Source organism: Leiobunum rupestre, chromosome 3 (assembly GCF_980474605.1).
Source record: "Leiobunum rupestre chromosome 3, qqLeiRupe1.1.hap1, whole genome shotgun sequence".
Lineage (NCBI taxonomy): Eukaryota > Metazoa > Arthropoda > Arachnida > Opiliones > Sclerosomatidae > Leiobunum > Leiobunum rupestre.
The window spans coordinates 48560220-48579768 of NC_143386.1; the positions used below are offsets into that span (position 1 = coordinate 48560220).

Here is a 19549-nt window from a genome sequence, read left to right on the forward strand (position 1 = left end):
ACCTATTACTTACAATAACCGTTTCTCCCATAATAACCACCATTATTACAATAACAGTCTCTCCCATAATAAACGCCACTACTACTTACAGTAACCATTTTCCTCTTAATAACCACCAATATTACTTAGAATAACCGTTTCTACCATAATAAACTACACTATTACTTAAAATAACAATTCATCCCATAATAAACACCACTATTACTTACAATAACTGTTTAAAGTAGCATGTTTCTAATTTTCTTAAGGGTAAATGCTAATTTCCCTGGACTCCTAACGAATATTGGTAAGCTATTCCGAACTATATGCGATTCAACGACTGGTTTGGATTTGGTTTTTGATCAAATTATTTGGTATCTTCAAAAACGCACTGAGATACAATAGATACTAAAACCACCCTCTTGCACAATGGACCTCTGGTCGAAGTGCATGCCCTTAGCCCTTCACCCCTTTCAATAATAATAATAAAACTACCCTCGCATACTTTGTACCAAAGGTTCACGATACTCTTTAATGGAAACTATGGTCATGTAGGGATTAAAAAGCTGACTAAGTTTCAGTAAGAAGTATGAGATGGTGGTACCCTAGGCTAACATTACGTTGATACTTCTCATTGAATCGCTTCTGCTCGGGAACAAATGGTCTGTGTATTGGGGCAAAACGTTTTACTCCTCTTGAAAAAGATGTGTAAAATTGTCTGCTTATCCAGAATTTATCTACTGAAATGGCCACTGGCAGCCATTTTGGGACATCGTTTTTACCCCTGACTAACTATTCGCCATCACAGAATCTTAGTAAAATGCCATCTTCTCTACTCGGAATCCCCAGAATGAGCGAGGAGTATCCACTTGCTATAGCACCATACTCTTAGCTACTTGAATGCTTTCTTGGTGTCATAAAATAATTGGCACACCCCTAACATCCCAAGAATTATAGTTACCTTTAAAATTACTTGTCATAATTTACAAATATTCTCGTTCGTTGAAGTAACGGACAAAATAAATTAGTAGCGCTGCTAAAGAAATAAGATTTTTTTAAAGGAAGCCCTTAAAAAAGTACTGTAAATTATGGACGAAAACAAACTTGTTAAGTGATTAACAATCAAACATTTAATACAAAAACCAGAATTTTATTTTTTGGCAAAGAAGCTGGAAATATTCTTCATTCCAGATTTATCAGTTTTTAAAAGTCGTTTTTGGGTAATGGTCAATTTCTGATTCTATATTATAAGCAAGATAACAAAATAAATAAAAGATCCTAAAAACTTTAAAAAAAACCTTACAGATTTAATTGCGGTCGAGGTACCATTTGTCTCCGTGCTATAATCATCCTCCGGCTCAATTGCCTTCATTCGCTATTAAGCAAATAGAAATTGTTACTCACTTTTAAAAATCACCGTAAAATATCCTATAATACTTTAGCTTTGGGGCTCTCATGAGACTCATTTTCAGCATCGCGCTTCTTGGTTGGCGTTTGATCTAAAGCTGACAAACTAAAATTTGGGAATTATGTTAACGGAACCATTTTAACCAATTCTCTTAAATGAACGTTACCCATAACTTTTTCTAAGTTGATTATATAAATGTAAGCTGATATATTCTCCAATTAGCTCGCAGCTGTATTCCAAATATGAATCTAAACATATTATAAATATTAGTATTAAGAATAAAATGAAATACACAGATAATACCTTCAGAAACGACTTTATTTTCAACATAATTTGATGAGTAGGAACCGCTACTATTAACTTCTATTAAGTTTTCTTCTAATACTTTGGCAAGATGATTGGCTTTGGATTTTAACCACTCTAATGTCTTATCCTCATTATATTTGTAAAGTTTTTTGTCTGTGTAATCTATAAAACATATTTCAGTGATAATGTTTTCATTTTTATATTTAACTTTGAGAACACCTTTGAAATCTGAAATGAGCAGCAATTCACTTTCATTAAGCGTGGCTTTTAAAAATTTATTATCAAGAACCTCTGGATCGTGGACTATGTCATCTAAGATTGAAAAATGCTTCGAACTCTAAGGAAAATTAATATTTTATTATTTTTAATGTTCAAGGTATTCTTTTAACATTAATACTTTTTCTAGGTAAGGCAGAACAAAAAACAACGGATCAGCTGGAGTTGTCAAAAGTATTGTTCCATCTGTTCATCCGTAAAAATGGTATAATTATATAACTGAATAATTATAATTTATAACCCAAAGTTTATACTACCAGAAAAAGCCTTTTCGCCAATGAACCAAGAACGATTAGGTTCTGAAAACTGAGTTATTTCATATATTTTCTTGTCCTCATCATTGTAAATACATAGACAAACATTTTCTATATTAAATTACAGAATATTCAATACTAATAGGGCCAGGTTGCATTTTTTATTTAATTACTACCAGTGGCTGGATGTTTCAGTTTTATTATTATCTTTTCTCCTCTTTGGCTCTTGGACTTTTTTGAAGTTAGTGTTTTTTGGCTTATACATTCTGCAAATTTTTAGGAATATAAACATAAACCCTAAATCTAAGACAGATTTTCATTCTTAAATTTAATAAGATAAATCAAAAATACCTGGCCAAATAATAATTTTCATTACTCTAATCGCGTTATGTTCCCGCCAAAACGAAACGATAACAAAAGGTTTATTTGAAGGAATTTTTTATATGTAATTGAATTTCAAAAACGCCTCCTTTTATTTCACTTTTTTACTCTATCGTCTTTAAAAGGGTAAACAACTAAAATATTTTTTATTTTTATGTCATTTCCAAAACTGATAAGAGCGCTTCTAAAATCAATCCATGGTCAATTTACGGAAGTTGTGCCACAGAGCAGTAAAGTTTTAATATGTGGGAATGTGCCTCTCTATTTAAAAAAAGAAGTGAACTGAGTACTGAACTGATAAAGTTCACGTGACAAAAGTCTTAGCCCTAAAAAACCGTTTTTCATTTGGCGGGTGAAGTTTGAAATTTTTGTTGCCAATCCTATATTGTACGTTTTACTAGTTTTATACAGACTGAATTAAGGAATTAGCGTAAGTTGTATATTTTTATTTATCTAAGTTTATTATATTTTTATGTCTAATTGTTTTTCTTGATTATTATTAGAAGTCTTTGGTTTCTTTGGGAAATCATTATTAGCTGGAAACAAGCTATAGGTTAGAGTTCCTTTCATAGAAGGCCTTTTGAACTGGAATCAATTTCGAAATGAGGCCTCTTCGAAACAAAACTCCGTCGAGAAATACCGTCCCCAAACAAAGAATACAGTCATTTGTTCCCAAAGATCCTGTAGAAGTCTATTGTAGAATCCGTCCCGTAGATAGGGAAAATGACATAGTATGTTTGAAATCAATTGGAAACCAAACCGTTCAACTGGTACCACCAGACCATCTTCTTCCTACTAAAACTCCTTCGAGAGAAATAAATGCCTTACAATACACATTTAGGATTGTGTTTGATGCTAAAGCAGCGCAGAGTGAAGTTTTTGAATTGACGGCGATGCCTCTGATTGAAGATCTAATAAAGGGGAAAAATGGAGTTATATTCACATATGGAGTTACCTCTTCCGGCAAGACATACACCATGACTGGGACTCCAAACAGCTGCGGGATTCTACCAAGAGCACTGGATGTACTCTTTCATGCCATTTCAGGATTCCAAGCCAATAAATACATATTTAAACCTGATAAACAAAACAGCTTTGATGTTCAAAGTACTGAAGATGCCCGTCTTGATTGTCAGAAGGAAATTCAAAATTCAGCTCAGAAAACTCCAAAGCAAAAAAGGAGGAAGAATATGTTGGAATGGGCTTCGAGAGAAACTGATAAATCATCGGTTACTGTTCCAGTCGATCAAGATTCCGTCTATGCAGTATTCATTTCCTACGTAGAAATTTATAACAACCATATTTTTGATTTATTGGAGGATATTCCTATTGACCAAATAAAAGAAAAAACCCAGTCCAAAAACATCCGAACCGATTCTAGAAATAACACTTACGTTCACGGAGCTACAGAGGTTGAAGTCAAAAGTGCAGATGATGCCTTTGAAGTCTTTTGGAAAGGTCAACAGAGAAGAAGAGTGGCCCACACGGCACTTAATACAGAATCCAGCCGTAGTCATAGTATTTTCACCATCAGATTAGTTCAGGCTCCTTTGGATAGTCAAGGAGCCCAAGTTTTGAATGACAAGAACTTGTTTGTCATTAGTCAACTTTCTCTGGTTGATTTGGCTGGCAGTGAAAGGACTTTACGTACGAGAAACACTGGAAATAGATTGAAAGAAGCTGGAAATATCAATAATTCCCTCATGGTTTTAAGACAGTGTATAGAAATCCTACGAGAGAAACAACAAAACCAAATAGCAAATGCCAATAAAATGGTGCCTTATAGAGAAAACAAATTAACGTGGCTATTTAAAAGTTATTTTGAAGGAGAAGGCCGTGTCCGAATGATAGTTTGTGCAAATCCAGGAGCTGATGAATATGACGAAACATTTCAAGTTATGAAGTTTGCAGAGATGACTCAGGAAGTATTGGTCACAAGACCCCAAGAACAAACTCCTCTCACGGGTTTAATGAAGGGACGCCGTGAATTCTTTGAGCAAGAAAAATTACTAGCCGAGAATGAACACAGAGTCTTATCCATGAGTTGTCATTTCAATTTGGGACCTTCCCTGCCATTATTTAACCCTGTAGTATTTGATATGACATTCGACTCTTATCTGGTGAATATGGAACAAGCTCTCATAATGCGCCAAATTAAGAAACAAGAAATAGTGAGGGAACTCTTCAACAAGCAAAGTGAATTCCGAAGCCAGGTAATTGAAATTCAATCTGAGAACAATTTGGTCAAGCAGCAACAGAGAACTGTCCAAATGGATTTGGACGCTCGAGAAACTCAATTGCGTACATTAGAAAGAAAATTATCGCACGTAGAACAACAAAATGACGAATTTAAAAGACGCTTGTCCTATTTTGAGAAGAAGAAACAGAATTTGCAAAGAGAACTGAGTGAGAAGGATTATCTACTGAACAGGGGAGAAGCTGAAAGAGTTAAGATTGAAAATGACATGCATGATCGATTGGAAGTGGAGCGAGACAGAATGAAGAGGATCATGGAACGGAGATTGGCAATGAAGCAGGCTGAATTAGAGGCTAAAATGTGCATGACTGGGGAGAAATTCCGCATGCTACGGGATATCATCAATACTGGAGATGATTGGCTTCTCCCGGGTGATTTGGGCCAATTTTCTCCACTGGGATTAGCATCTTCGAGCTCCGAACCAAAACTTAATCAGGCCACAAGTTATAGTCATAAAATATCAACTTCCGACAAACAGCTGGCCAGAAAAATTCCAGCCGCTAACCCCAAGCACAGAAGATCAATTTCCACTGGAAATGAAAGATGGGTGGAACACGTTCCAGATGGTTTTGTTCCCACAGGAACTGTTCTTCAACCCCGTATGAAGAAAAAGAAGTCAGTTTCCAAGCTGAATGTTGGAGATGTAACTAAGGATGCTGATAAATACGTGCTAACTCATCAAGAACAAGATTCGGCTGGTGATATGGAAACTCAACTTTATAAAGGTAATTTTTTTTATTTTTCTAATGATAAGCAATTATAAAATTTATAATTATTTATATCATTCAGGTGATGTCATTCCTTCTGCTGGAGGTGGAGCTCAAGTTATTTTCAACGATATAGAGACTTTAAATCAAACGTCACCACCAAAGTATAACTTTCGCAAAAGAAGCGCAGAGACTGGTGTTGTTGATAGAAATGAAGTAGAAAATAGGTGCAAAGTTGCTATGGAAGGTAAACCTCCAATTCTGACCAAAAAACCGAAACTTTAATTATATTATTTTTAAAGTTGGTTTTTAATAGTGGAATTTTATAAATGTAAAATATTTTTGTAATTCCTTTAAATTTTATTGAGTTGAGCAAGTTTTTTTAGGATAAGCACTTTTAGAAAGCTCTTAAGAAAATTGTAAAAGAGAACGTGTATTTGACTTTTAAGATTTTTCAAGAAATAAATGTTATTTTCAAATTTTGTTTACAAAATATTGGGGGAAGGGCGATTGGGGGATCTTATCCAATGGCGGGGCCGTTTTCCGGTGACGTCAGGAAACCCTTGATCGAGAGCCGCCCGCCGATATCTTCCGTGACGTCACGGTAAAGGCGTAATAGAACGGTCTTTGTGCAGTTAGCCGCGGCGGCTCCATCCTCACCGCGAAGTAGGTTTTATTAGTAAAAATCGAGCTACCGCGACTTATTAAAAATGCCAGATTCACCGGAACATTATTATAATAAAATGAAATCGGGTAAGCCTATGAGTGTCGAAACGAAACAAGTGATTCTGAACGTTTATTCGGGCGTACGTAGATTGGACCCATCGCAGACGGTGAAGTTCGCCATTGAACGTACCGCGGAGCTGACGGGAAGCGCTCCCACTACGATTTTCAGACTCAAAAGAGAAATCCGCGAAAACAATGGCGTTCCGCGACCACCTCTTCGATCTCTTCACACTCCGAAAAGACACAGGAAAAAGAAGAAGAAGCCGGAAACAGAAACTAACGAAGGATGTAATCTAAACGGCGCGACAGCCGGCGGCTCTTTCACAGCGGGCCTACAACAAGGAGCGGCGGCTTCCCAGGTTGGCACTACGGCCGCCGGTACCCCCAAAAAGAAGAGGAAACCCAGGGCTCCTCCGAAAAGAGAGAAGAAAGAGTGCATGAAATGCAAAAGAGCGGCGATGCCCCATACCCAAGGTTCGGCCCACGGCCACGGTTCAGCCCATAGTTCAGCCGCTGCGGCAGCTTCGGCGCCGGATATGGCTTCCGAAATTCCTCAGGCTCGTAATCCTCATCCTCAGTCCCAACAGGCTCGAAATCCTCATCCCGGACCTCCGCAGCAGCCGCTAGCTCGCAATCCTCACCCTCAACAACAACAACCACCCCCGCCTCCCCAGCAGCAGCAGCAACAGCAACAGCAAGTTCCCGTATTGGCCCAGCCACACCATTATCATCCCTATACATATGCCCATGTCAATTAAATTTATGATCCAATAAAAAAACATTGTTTAATTAAAATCTGAAAAAGGGCGTAATTATTTCCAGTTAAGCAGAATCGAGTAACTTTCGAAATAGGCCTAAGTCTGTCATGCTAATTTTTCTTACATTTTTCCAGCTTTTTAATACGTAATGTAACCTATTTTACCCGTAACATACCTACATTTTTCGCGTTTTAGTTTTCTTCGATGCGAATTGCTGACCTACAATTTATACTTCCTACGAGAACAAGATCGAAATGCTTTCACTAATTTTTACACCGTTTACAAAAATCCACCGTTTGGGGCGCTCCTTAGTTTTTCTAAGGGTCCCGTTTGATTGGCTAGACTTAGCGCCTGTATAATGGACTCCTTGGTCACGTGACGTGGCAAACTTGCGGGTCTCGAGGAGCTTTCAGAATGAATTTAGACGCGGAGACAGAAAGTAGCGGAGCGATGGTTTCCCAGGAAGAACTTTTGTTGTTTTATATTCTTGGGTAGTCGGGGATTTTTTTTTGTCTGACGCGAATTTAGGAAGACACAATTTTTTATTAGATTCAAATTATATTAATAATCGGACATGACGATCATATTATTCCTCATAGACACGTCAGGTATATTATAATTTATCATAAGTTTATAATTAGTCGCCGTCCGTAGTGGGTCTGAACCCGCCAAAAATCGCGGACGTTGTGATTATAAACCTCTGAATAAATTATAAATATATTATATTCTTGGTCAGCTTCGATGAATCAAAAAACGTTCTTCGGCGCGAGACCCACACTTTTGGATGTCGGTAAAGATGCGGTTGAGAAATTTATTAAGGTAGAAAACGCTCTAAAATTCGTCCATAAATATACGGATTGTAAAATTCGGTAAAAATCGTTTTAATTTTTATTCATTTCAGATTAGACAGCGCGATTCGGCGAGCCGAGGCGATAGATATATGCTTTTAACATTTGAAGAACCGCCAGCAAACATAAAGGTGAAAAAATCATGAAAGGCGTTTTTTTTTGCCGACGTTGAATAGGCCAGAACTTTCATAATCCTTTTAAAATAACCAATAGACGTGCCTTTAGTTCACTTTTCCCGAAAGCGATTCTAGTCGTTACAAAAATGGTTCAAGATTAGCTTCAAATTTTATTCCTTTTGCTACAATAATTCCAAAAATTGATTAGCCTTATTTAGCAAAGCAAACCGTCACCATCCGCCATTTTTCTATCGCGAGGAATTGTGGGTTAATTTATCAGTCCCGGTTGGTGGCGCTGCGTAGTGTGTGGAATAGTCTATTTTTCTTCGGAGGGGGGTCATTCGCGGAGGCGTCGGGAAACCTTGAATCACTTGGCGGTTAGCTCTAAGCGTAAATACCAGGAGAATGAGCGAGTCGCGTTCAAGCTTGATAATAGGTTCCTTTCAGTGACAAGGGAGGTTGTCATTTTCTTCGAATGCCGGATCAAACCCCTCGTAACTGTACTGTAATGGACAAGATAAGCTCTATAACACCTTTTTATTCGTTAATTCGCTTTGGTAACGCGGACGGGACACTTCGTACATTTCTACGAGGAAGATTTTATTGCCTTTTCCGAATTACTCTATATGGACTCTTCCGTGTTCAAAACTTATTTTTTTAAACCAACTCGAAGCTACCTCCCATGAAAATCACGTAGCTTACAAAGTACAATTTAGAATCCTATGTCATCGATAAGTATATCAGGGTGGCCACAGCTCAAGGAATTTTAAAATAGGCCTAAAAAGTCAGGGGATTTAAATTTATATTGAAAATTTTATGAAGGCAATATATAATAAAATAAGGTTTATAAACGTGACGACGAATTTGTTTCGTTGAAACATAAACTGAAGAGTCAGTTTTAAACTAAAATATATTAAGCTGAGGAAAATTCAGTAACTTGTGATAAAAGTAAAATAGGAAGTTAAAATTTTTGCCTAACGATGGTCAGGGAAATCAGATTATTTGAATCTGAAGATATTGTTGGCAACCTTTACCCATACAAACGCTTTTTTAATCAATTGTAAGTTCTCGATTTGACCAACTTAATCAGGAGGAAGTGAATCCTTTGTAATCTCGGCAGCGTTGCCAGACGTACGATGATTGTCGTATACGTCGATAATTCTCAATTTTAGGACCGTACGACGATTTTTAGACGATAATTTCGATGGCGTGTTAAAACTAATTTATAATTGTTATTTGATTTCACCTATATATATAATTTGAAGATCAATATTTCGACAAAATTGGAATTTACCGAAAATTTCAAACGTACAATCATTTTTCTGAAATCGATAATTTCCTGGCTTTGGCAGGGCCGGCGTTAGGGGGGGGGGGGGGTAAGCGGGGCAAAAGTACCCCGGGCCCGGGCCTCCGAAAGGGGCCACCGGAACGGGTGCCTAACTAAAACTATCTGACTATTTCCAAAAAAAAAAACAAATTTTGGAGTAAAAATTACCTGGGGTCCGAAAATCCTAGCGCCAGCCCTGGGCTTTGGTAGACATAATTTGATTTTCAGGATCTGGCAACGCTGCCTTTAGTAAATAGCAATTAAAGGGGCTGCGATTCTCGTTGACACTAGAAATATTATCGACCCGTTTATAAAGTTCGCACGTACGCCGCAAACGAACTTGGCGCTGGGTGTAGCTTCCAGGTAACGACGGTAAAGAATTTAATTCTGCAGCTTAGCTCTAGGGAAACCCCAATTTCAAATTAAACGCTTTCAAAACTGAAAATAGCACTTTGGCTCAATAATGATAAATCACTGAATCCAAATGTAAAATTGACTTATCAGCAGTAGCTTCGTTTCTGAAAGAAGTTATTCTAAATCTTTTTTTTTTCATTCTTTATCAACCTGACTTAACATAAAAAGATAAACTACTAGTTTGTACTCAGTAGCTAAACCATAGTTCTTCGTCTATGTAGATTAAGTTTAAAGCCACTTTGGTTGCCATACGTCAGGGAAAAGTTAGGGAATTTAAAAATGGGCCTAAAAAGTCTGGGAACTTAAAGAATTTGTAAAAAGTCAGGGAATTCAATTTTATATTGATACTTTTTGAAGTTAATTTTACTCTAGATTTTTGACAGTAATTTAACCTTTTTACTGAAATATAAGCCCATACAAATTTATTAACTTCTGATAATAGTAAAATATAAAACAGGGGAAATCTCTTAAAAAGGTCAGGGAATTTGAATATGAAAATTTTGTGGCAACCCTGTATTAAGTTTATAGTGGTGCACTAAAATCTTCAAAGTCATTTTTACATTACTTTTCATTACTAAGTCATCAAGCGACTTTTAAAGCCATTAATTCAGGTGGCCGGGTTACAATGCGTAGGATGGTGGTGGCGGCAAGAGCTTCACGCCACGCGAGCCAACAGCTCCCTACACTAACTATAATTTACCGTTAACCTCCACAAGTTTTTATGGAAGGGGAAACCGAAGTACTCGGGGGTCAACCCCCTTAAACCAGTGGCGTAGACAAGGGGGGGTGGTTTCCGTGTCCAAACCCCCCCTTGGGTCCACCTTTGACTGTACTAAATTTCCACCCCCTTCTCGACCCCACTCTTAACATTCATATACCTCGACCCCGCCCCCCCCCTTGAGGAATTTCTGGCTACGCCACTGCAGAGAACTTGCAAACTCAACGCGGAAGTAGTTGTTCCGAGTTTCCGCCCAGTGCCACAAGCTGGGATCGAACCAGGCTAATATTTTATTGATTGTACCCAATTTCATCGATTTTACTCAATAGGGACTTGGCAGTGCTACGTCACAGTTTTTTTTCAATAGTTTTTATCGTGGGGAGAAAAATATGACCACAATGGCGGCCATGGCCAAAGCTACGGAGTGCCAAGTCTCATTTGTTTTAATTGTTTAATTTTGTGAAAATGGCAAACTGTGACTTTCCCATGCTATTTTACGTAGAGAAAGTTTAAACTTGAGTTGTGAAAAAAATTTTCGTTGCCATGGCAACACGAATGACCTTTGAAACCTTTCCCTTTAGGAGCTCTCAGGGTACATGAAGGTCTACTGAACCCCCGATTTTTTCAAACTAGCGAGGAGATACACCTCGGGATGTCTGGGCACGGCGGTCCTGTTTCCCGGCCTTTTGGAACCCACCGGGATCTCCGGTGCCAGCTGTGCCGGGTTACTTGGGCCGCTGTGTGCTCGTCGTTCCCCTTTAGGAGCTCTCTCCAAAGGGTTTGGCTCCTTACCTACGTAGGTAGGGTGTCGGCTGGAGTTGCTATAGCATCCATTCTAAATCCCACTGCTGTGCGCGAAGTGGGGACTGGTCCACCCATTGCTGCACCTTCTGCTGGGTTGAGTGGCTTGAGTCAAAGGTGCGACCATCAGTAGTAGGGTTCCGCTACCCATGCTGGATTTGTCACCTGTTCGGGCTCGGGGGACGCTGGCGTAGGGCACTATGATGATAGGCCTCCGGTGGTATGGTCTTTGTTACTAGGTACACCGGGCTATAAATTCTGACACACCTCGGGATGTCTCCTTATTAGTTTGAACTCTTTGATTTGATATTCTTGAACGTTTGATTTCTAGGCGGGATGGAAGGAGAGTCACGCCACGTTCATGACCGAGTTGAAGAACCTGCAATCGCTGGGGATGACCACGCTCGGGGCGGCCTTGAAGAACGCCTTCGACCTCTTGAACGTCAACCGCATGCAAACCGGCATCGATACTTACGGCCAGGGACGATGTCCCTTTTACCTGGAACCTTCCATCATCATTATCATCACCGACGGCGGGAGACTCAGCAGTTCCCACGGAGTACACGAAGGGGTAAGATTTCACCGATTCCTCCACTCACCTTGGACCAGTGGCGTAGCTGATGGTCCGCAGGGCCCGCGGTGCGGGGGGGCCTCGAGCTTCAAGGGGGGCCTCGAGCTTCGGGGGTAACCAGCTAACCATAAAAAAAATTATATAGGGGGCCTCATAGAGATTTTTGCGGGGGGGCCTCTGAGTTCTCAGCTACGCCGCTGCCCTGGACGTGTGAAGTACTCTTACGGTCTTTGCTTAGACTGGGTTCGAAAAAACCCGGCAACCCAACCCAGTGGGTTTTTAATGGTAGAAGAACCAAGTTTTAAGTTTCAAGTTAACAAGCCAGTTAACTTTGTAAAGTTTGTATAGCATTGCAATTCAGTCTAAGGATATATATTTCAGTGGCCATTGCACATTGAGCGAGTCGGTTTTTCATGTAAAATATGAGATTTTAAAGTGGGTTTATTCTGAGGTGGGTGGGTCCCAAATAACCCACTGGGTTTTTTCGTTCGGGTTTTTTATTTTCGAACCCTGCTTTGCTAACAAGGGGTCTGACATTTGACAAATTTGGGTACGGTAGTTGGGAATCTCAAAGCGATTTTAGAAATCAGAAACTGATTTTGAGATTTTAGAGCTCAATTTTCGTGTTGATAACTCCTTTTTTTGGGCTGATTTCGAGATTTTGGATCTAACATTCGACCAGATTTCGGGATTTTCAAATTGATTTAAAGATTTCTAAAATAATTTTTCTCTCAAGTGTACGGGATTTGTACGAATGTTGGACTTCTCGGCCAGAAATAAGGGCTCTCTAAGTTGCAAGAATAAAGTTTTTTTTTATTGAAACGTCGGTTCCAATCTCAGTTAATGGCTAACTAGGAGCAACAAACACAAGGAGAACGCAGCTAGCCTTTAAACACGCGAACGCAGTGTTGTGTACAAATTTCATTGGACGAACATTTACGCTGAACGTTTTACGGGCGGGGGGGAAGACAATTTCCCAATTTTCCCCTTCCGACGGCCGCAGGCGCTAAAGCGTCTAACCAATGAAAACTGTACGCAAGTAAATGCACGACTTTTGACGGATTGCGTTCTCCTTGTGTGGGGTGCTGTGTTTGTTTGCTCCTAGCTGGCTAAAAGGGCCACACCGGCGTTTGAAGTATCCACGTGAAAGGCTCCTTCTCGAGTACTCGGCCTTTTTTGATTATAATAATAATATAATGATTGATTATTATTATTTATCTATCTGTTTATGGTCTACTATCTTCTTGAGTAAACGAATTGATTTTCAAAGATTTTTTTTCCCAGAAAAACGTTTCTTGGCTATAAAAGAAATTTCTAGAGATAAAGAAAATTCATAAATTCAAATATGTGGCCTCTTAATTATAAATATGTGGCCCTTTGAATATAGGTATGTGGCCCCTCTCAGAAATGCAGGGGGGCTAAAGCCCACTTCAGCGCACCCTTAGCGCCGCTACTGTAAACTATGGAGCAAATTTTTTCGGAGTGCCGGCAGGAAAATGGGTAAACCCTTTTGGCAGTGATTTCGAATCTAGGGTATTATCTTTGGTTAGTCGTAATAACAGATCCGACCAATCATATAGGGGGATTTCTCCATCCTTATTTCCGGAGCTCTAGCGGGAATCGCCGGTGGTACCCTTTCAGAATGTCCTTCAATCCGTATTTTCGTTTCAGTTGAATCTCCCCATGCATTCTAACATGCCCGGTTCGGAATTAACCAAGGAACCCTTTCGTTGGGACCAACGTCTTTTCGCCCTCGTTTTAAGACTTAGCGGTACGCCATCTAGCGACAGGGACGCCAACACCGTTGTGCCCACGGATAATTCGCCGGTCGAAGATATGTGTGACGCTACCGGAGGTACGTTCTAGAGATTGGTTAAGTTAAGTACATAATGATATCCGATAAAACGTTAAACCGTCCACAATTCTGACACGCAGGGCGGTCGTACGCGGTGTCTTCTCAGCGAACTTTAATGCAGTGTTTGGAATCGCTAGTGCAGAAGGTGCAAGGCGGTGTTGTGATAAACTTCGAGATGGTGGGTCTAGAACCCCCGCCCCCGAATAACGTAGACGGGGACGTGATCGAAGTGGACGCCAAAAATAACAGCGCGCGAAATGCGACGAACAGTGGTGGCAGCTCTTTAAATAACGGACCAGTCGTGCCTCAACCGTGGCATCGGTGCAGGAAGTTAATATACGTGCAAAGGTCAGCGCAAAAAGGTTATTCGGTCGGCCATTGGCCAATCCCGGAGTCGTTTTGGCCAGACCTTCAAAGTCCGGCGTTGGTAAGTTCGCTTATTCCTTTTTCTACATTTTTGCGTCCAACCAGCCATCCTTCAACCTATCAAACTAATACTTTTGAGTTAACAATAAAAAGTAGAAACTTGGTAAGATTAGCGAAATGTTCCCTCTTCCCACTGTATTAACTTCTATCGCGTTATCCACGCGTAAGAAGTTTCTAATCAGATCTTTTAGATAGCCTTACTTAATTACCTCCCCCCGAAGTCTCTTTTGTCTTGGTGAAATTGGCGTACGAACTTAGATTTCCAGGGGGGGGGCTACTAAGAGGGGGGAAGGCGATTCTAGGCTTCGATTAAGCAATAAACGTTTGGAAATTTATTCTCGGAGATGAGTTATACGCGAAGCGTAAATATAGCCAGCGTGTCAAAAGCAAAGCCGATCAATAATTCCACAGTGCGCAATTTCCTTGTAATGACATTATAAATACAGTAGCTTCCCCCGTAGCGGGCTACTTCCCCGTTTATAGGAAGCTAATTCAAATGGCTCGTAAATAAATTAGACGCATCCATTATAGCTTGTGAACGGTTTAAAGGGCTCTAACCCCTTCACTTAACTGACTGCTTTCGTATCTTATCGGACGGCCTAAAGAGATTGGCTTTTGGGAACTTTGCAGTCATAAATATTCAAACTATGGCAGTGTTGCAACTGAACCCTTACCACTTTTAAAGTGAAAAAAAAAAAGTTATTCGCCGCTAAACTACGCTCAACCTTAAACCTAGTAGTAGCAAACACAGCACCCACACAAAGAGAACGCAGCTAGCCTTTAAACACGCGACCTCAGTGTTGTCTACAAATTTCATTGGACGAACCTTTACGCTGAACGTTTTACGGAAAGGGGGAAAACAATTTCCGAATTTTCCCTTTCCGACGGCAGCAGGCGCTAAATAATCTAACCAATGAAAACTGTACACCAGAAAATCCACGACTTTGGACGGGTTGCGTTCTCCTAGTGTGGGGGTGCTGTGTTTGTAACACACCTAATTCAATTCTGTATTGCAATAAACAATATATGGATTTTCTTTGACAGCCACCACGTTCCGCCCATCCTGTGGTAAAATTCACGTGCAATAACAGTGAAGCCATGGTCATTGAGAACTTGCCCTTCGACAAATACGAACTGGAACCGAGTCCCCTAACCCAGTACATTTTGTCGCGTAAACAACCCACCGTCGCCTGGCAAGTCTTCGTCACCAACAGCCATAAGAACAGCGAGATGGGACAACCTTTCGGATACCTCAAGGCCAGCACCAACTTATCTTGCGTCAACCTCTTCGTCATGCCTTACAATTACCCGGTTTTATTGCCGCTATTAGGTAACTTTGGGTTTGACATATTAATCCCATTGAGTTGGGAATATTAATCTAGAGATCCAATCAAATCAAACAAGTTTTTGAAAATTACGAATGTGCCGTCTCCTCTAAAATGACGAGGAAACGTTATCATATGACCCGTGGCGCCATCCATTATTTTTGAAAAAAAATTGCCGGAAAATGCGTCTTATTTAGAAGGCGCCACGGGTAGAATGATAAAGTTTTCTCGTAATTTGGGAGCAGACGGTAGTATTCTTATTTTTTTAAAACTTGTTTCGCGAAATACTGAAATCCGACGTTTCGATTGGACCTCTAGATTAATATTCCCAACTCAATGATTAAGCCTTGCCCAGAATTTAACACTGTTGTTTACTAATTAGACGAACTATTTAAAATCCACCGTTGCAAACCGACGAGGGAGTGGAAACAGCAGTTTGAGGGTTACTTAAAATACATGCCACTTTATTACGCCGGGGTCAGTTTTCCTTCATTACAGAATTTAAACGTCTCAATGATGTCCTTATTTAAATATTTGATTCCTTAGCCGCTTAAAAGAGCGCTCCAAAGAATGGGAGCCCCTAACTTAATACCCGATAATCTGGAGAACTGCTTGAACTACAATGTCTTAAATTATTTGAAAAGGTTAAAAAATCAGGTAGGCTTTTGAATCGAGTCGACCTTGGGCATCACGATTTGAGTTGTTCTTACGTTTGATAGGCCAAAGCGGAATTTGATAAATTAGTAGCGTCGGTGGGGACGGGGAAGTCGATGGTACCAGACAGTATTCGGATCGGGCCAACGTCCTGCTCTCAACGTCTATCCTCTTCCAAGGTCAGCGAAATGACCTTGACTTCGAATCCAGCCATCGCCGAACGCTTCTCCGACTTGAGGTCGGAGCTGAACGATTTTTCGGGTTTCGTGCTCGCCATCAGGAACCGAGAAATCAAAACGGAGAGCTACAGGAATCCGTTCGACATTCCCCGGCGCCATCTGTTGGACCACATCGCCCGACTTCGAGCCAACTACTTGCAAACGTCCGTGGCGCAAACGAGGTTGCAAGACGACGGTGAGTGCGCCTTTCGCTAATTACGTTGTCAATATCGTTTTGGTTTGGCCCCGTCCGTTCATAGATTGGACGTTCTCTTTTTAGATCAATTACATAGTCTGCCTGTTAGTCAAATGGGCAATTACCAGGAGTACTTAAAGAGGGTTCCAACTCCGTTACGGGAAATTGAGTCCACGCCGGTCAGACAACATATGTTCGGCAACCCCTTCAAAATCGAAAAGGTAAACGTCTCTTTGACCTTTGACATTGTGGTGGAAATTAAGGGGGGCTCATTCGCTGTGATGTCGCCCGTTTTATTTCTAAGAGGAAAAACGTGAACTACGCAAGGGCGTTCTGCGTCACAAGATGTCGAGTTGTCGCTCCCCTATTAGCTCGACAGCTTGTGACGTCAGGAGTGGATTTCATTCCCCAAAAACCGGAAACCGATCAGGGCCGTGCAGAAGGGAGGGGGCAAGGGGCCCATCGGCTTACTAGCACCCTCCCCTCCCTTGAAAATTTCAGATAGAAGGGCCTGCGATGATATAATTTGCGGGGTGGGGCAGGAGGGGCGAAATCCACGGGGCCCGGAAGGTTGCCTTTTAGGGGCCCTTCGGATTACCAGCACCCCCTCCCCCCTTTAGAAGGAACTGCGATGACATAATTTGTGGGGGGGGGGGCATAATAATTAGCCCCGGGGCCCGAAATGTCTACATGACCCTGAAACCGACGCGTCCGCATGAGCAAACCCTACAGCATTGTTACCATTTTTACTAACTTTTACAGAGAATGATGGTCGACGAAGCCGATGACTTGGTCGGCGGGAACTCGTCCCAATCACCTAGGGGACTCAAAAGAAGCGCTTCGGAGTCACCTCCCGGTTCTCCGAGGGCGAAAAGAAGACCAGGGCCCTTGCCCAAAGATTTCCCGATCCGCAAACCGCCGACCCCATCGCCCATGGTGAACGGGCGGCCCTCCCCTCCTTCAAGCCCTTCTCCCGTTCCTTCCGGTATTCCCGTTTTAACGCCCCCCTCCACGCCGCCCGCCGCCACTACCCCGGTGCCTTCCACGACTCCCCTTGCTGGGGACATTCCGACCCCCGCCTCCGAATCTCAAACTCAGGAAAGTAGAAGAGGACCTCCCGTATTGGGTAAGTGGATCAGGTCGCGTTCCTATTTGCCTTCTTGATTTTCATCTCGACGTCCCATTTTTCTCCTAACCAGAACCGGTCACGGATTGGTATCCCTTGGACAAGCTACCAACGACCAACAGCGTAGAACCCATCGAGGTTCATCCGCTGGTGCCGGTAATCAGTAACAGTAGTAACGCTTTGTCGAACAATAGTTTGTTGTTGAACAATGCGAACAGCAATCACGTGCTTGATTGGGTTAACCACGATTCGGTCGTGTCCCCCGTTTTGACCAATAACGTAGAGGTCAATCACAAATCGGACTTGTTGGTGAACAGCAACGATCTCAATGGCAGAAATGTGCCCAGTTTCTTGCTCTGTCTTCAAAGCCGGAACGACCATGTGCAAGCGCGTCAAGCCCTCTTCAAGGAAGTCAGACGACCTGGTAGAAGTAAGAATATTTTCATTTTTATGACCTATGGGTGGGAACTTTTTTTGGCAATCGAAAATTTAGTTTCAGCTTGGACGAATAATTAGTAATGCCTAGTCAAAAGCATGGACCAATTATGTAAGCTTTGACGACAGTGACGAGCTAAGAACGCTAGGCCTAACGTCGTCCGCTAATATTGGGCAGGTATTTAGTATTTGGATAGAAATCTTTCAAATACTCGACACTACGGCACTGCCGTAAAAGCATCAAGCGCGCCTTTAGGTTTCGTTTCCAGTAATTATTCGTCTCAAGGTTTCAGCGCCCCATAAAGAAATAGCCCTTTCCATAAAATTACTTGGCCTTTTTATTTAGTGTGTTTTTCCCCAACTTCTACAATGCTTCCCCAGCGCTCCTACTAATGATAGCTAATGAATTCGTCCATAGGCTTGACAGCTCGCAATCGTAGCGAATTTATGGAAAAACCTATTTCCAAGTTCGTGGTTTATCTCGGTGGGGAGGGGGTAAAAGTCTAAAAGTAGGTACAATGGACATTCAAGAAATATCTTGTTGGGCAATTGGGTTTACCCATAGAAATAATACCTAAACTCTTTGGTCTATAGAGACAGACATTTGTAGGTCATCGTAAGCCCGGCATTTTAGCTTATGTTGGAAGCCCGTAGAGTGAGGAGTTCACGCGATCGCTGCTGCCATCTATTAGTGGTGGAAATGGCGCATGGATAGCTTATGCTTTTGTAAATGTTGTCGGTCTAGATTTTAGAGTTTAGTTGTTAAATAAATTTTGAACTAAAACAATCAATTCAAGAGAAGTCGTTATATAATTCACAGTTTAAGCCCCCTCCCCGTTTGAAAACGCGTAGGGGGAATGTGTTAAGGGAAACCGTTTTCTCACAATTTAACTACCTATACACCGACACATTTTCTAGCGGGTACTAAACTTGTCTAATGTAATTAGGTTGAAAAGCATAGTTTTAACAGAAATTTTCTATATAATTTATTTGCATTTTGTTTTTGGTGAACAGATTTTGACCGTTTATTTGACAAATTAAGAGCTTTGGAAGGGACAAATGAAATGCGAATTTATATGGTTCGCGAAGTTATTAATGAAGCCAGTCGATTCAAAAGGAAAACCCTAATCACCGAACTGCAACAATTTGAACAGAGGTTGGTGGAAACGGACAGAATGACAAGTTCAAGGTGACCTTTATGGTAAAAGGAACTATACATTTAAGAGTTATCTTGTTTTAAAATAAGAGTTTTAGCTGAAAGTTAACTCTTAAACCCAAACTAATGTAAAAAATCCCAATTGTACAGCGTACCCGTTATATTGTACATAAAAATGTTTAATTTTCAGTAGAAGAAAAAAAAATCATGCCAAGGAAAAGTAAAATTGATTTGTCTACAAAATTGAATATGCGCAAAATAGTTTTTATTTCCTTTTGAATTTATTTTTAAATTACAAGAAAGATAAATAG

The 19549-nt window shown here is 40.8% G+C and overlaps 5 protein-coding genes across 5 annotated transcripts in view; 3 read left to right on the forward strand and 2 right to left on the reverse strand.

Moving 5' to 3' along the window:
- The window catches only part of LOC149952435 (acetylcholinesterase-like), a 96352-nt gene that overhangs the window by 39081 nt on the left and 37722 nt on the right, over positions 1-19549 (reverse strand). The gene's annotated exons all lie outside the window — the stretch shown is intronic.
- LOC149952436 (ribonuclease H2 subunit B) lies at positions 1109-2909 on the reverse strand. Its single transcript, XM_090168531.1, has 10 exons — positions 2575-2909; positions 2400-2489; positions 2227-2334; positions 2091-2155; positions 1913-2030; positions 1691-1855; positions 1554-1635; positions 1417-1492; positions 1283-1354; positions 1109-1219 (listed from the first exon to the last, which is right to left on the reverse strand). The coding sequence occupies exons 1-10, from the start codon at positions 2594-2596 to the stop codon at positions 1130-1132; spliced, it is 888 nt and encodes a 295-aa protein (XP_090024657.1). The 5' UTR covers positions 2597-2909; the 3' UTR covers positions 1109-1129.
- Positions 2826-6047, forward strand: pav (kinesin family member pavarotti). The gene is made up of 3 exons (XM_090168530.1): positions 2826-3034; positions 3108-5586; positions 5651-6047. The coding sequence occupies exons 2-3, from the start codon at positions 3207-3209 to the stop codon at positions 5851-5853; spliced, it is 2583 nt and encodes an 860-aa protein (XP_090024656.1). The 5' UTR covers positions 2826-3034; positions 3108-3206; the 3' UTR covers positions 5854-6047.
- Positions 6161-7098, forward strand: LOC149952438 (uncharacterized). Its single transcript, XM_090168532.1, has one exon. The coding sequence runs from the start codon at positions 6279-6281 to the stop codon at positions 7050-7052; it is 774 nt and encodes a 257-aa protein (XP_090024658.1). The 5' UTR covers positions 6161-6278; the 3' UTR covers positions 7053-7098.
- On the forward strand, positions 7438-19448 carry IntS6 (integrator complex subunit 6). The gene is made up of 14 exons (XM_090168535.1): positions 7438-7660; positions 7789-7871; positions 7954-8031; positions 11608-11847; positions 13519-13702; positions 13783-14129; positions 15173-15458; positions 15836-15930; positions 16000-16110; positions 16173-16521; positions 16606-16742; positions 17284-17647; positions 17721-18077; positions 19097-19448. The coding sequence occupies exons 1-14, from the start codon at positions 7627-7629 to the stop codon at positions 19273-19275; spliced, it is 2844 nt and encodes a 947-aa protein (XP_090024661.1). The 5' UTR covers positions 7438-7626; the 3' UTR covers positions 19276-19448.

Excerpts from the sequence above, each read along its gene's own strand:
- IntS6 (XM_090168535.1), top strand. The coding sequence starts at position 7,627 with ATGACGATCATATTATTCCTCATAGACACGTCAG. Across the intron at positions 14,130-15,172 it reads ACCTTCAAAGTCCGGCGTTG|CCACCACGTTCCGCCCATCC; the intron begins GTAAGTTCGCTT and ends TTTCTTTGACAG. Across the intron at positions 16,522-16,605 it reads AACGAGGTTGCAAGACGACG|ATCAATTACATAGTCTGCCT; the intron begins GTGAGTGCGCCT and ends TTCTCTTTTTAG.
- LOC149952436 (XM_090168531.1), bottom strand. The coding sequence starts at position 2,596 with ATGAAAATTATTATTTGGCCAG. Across the intron at positions 2,031-2,090 it reads TTCTGCCTTACCTAGAAAAA|AGTTCGAAGCATTTTTCAAT; the intron begins GTATTAATGTTA and ends AATTTTCCTTAG. Across the intron at positions 1,493-1,553 it reads CAACTTAGAAAAAGTTATGG|TTTGTCAGCTTTAGATCAAA; the intron begins GTAACGTTCATT and ends CCCAAATTTTAG.
- pav (XM_090168530.1), top strand. The coding sequence starts at position 3,207 with ATGAGGCCTCTTCGAAACAAAACTCCGTCGAGAAATACCGTCCCCAAA. Across the intron at positions 5,587-5,650 it reads GGAAACTCAACTTTATAAAG|GTGATGTCATTCCTTCTGCT; the intron begins GTAATTTTTTTT and ends TATATCATTCAG.
- LOC149952438 (XM_090168532.1), top strand. The coding sequence starts at position 6,279 with ATGCCAGATTCACCGGAACATTATTATAATAAAATGAAATCGGGTAAG.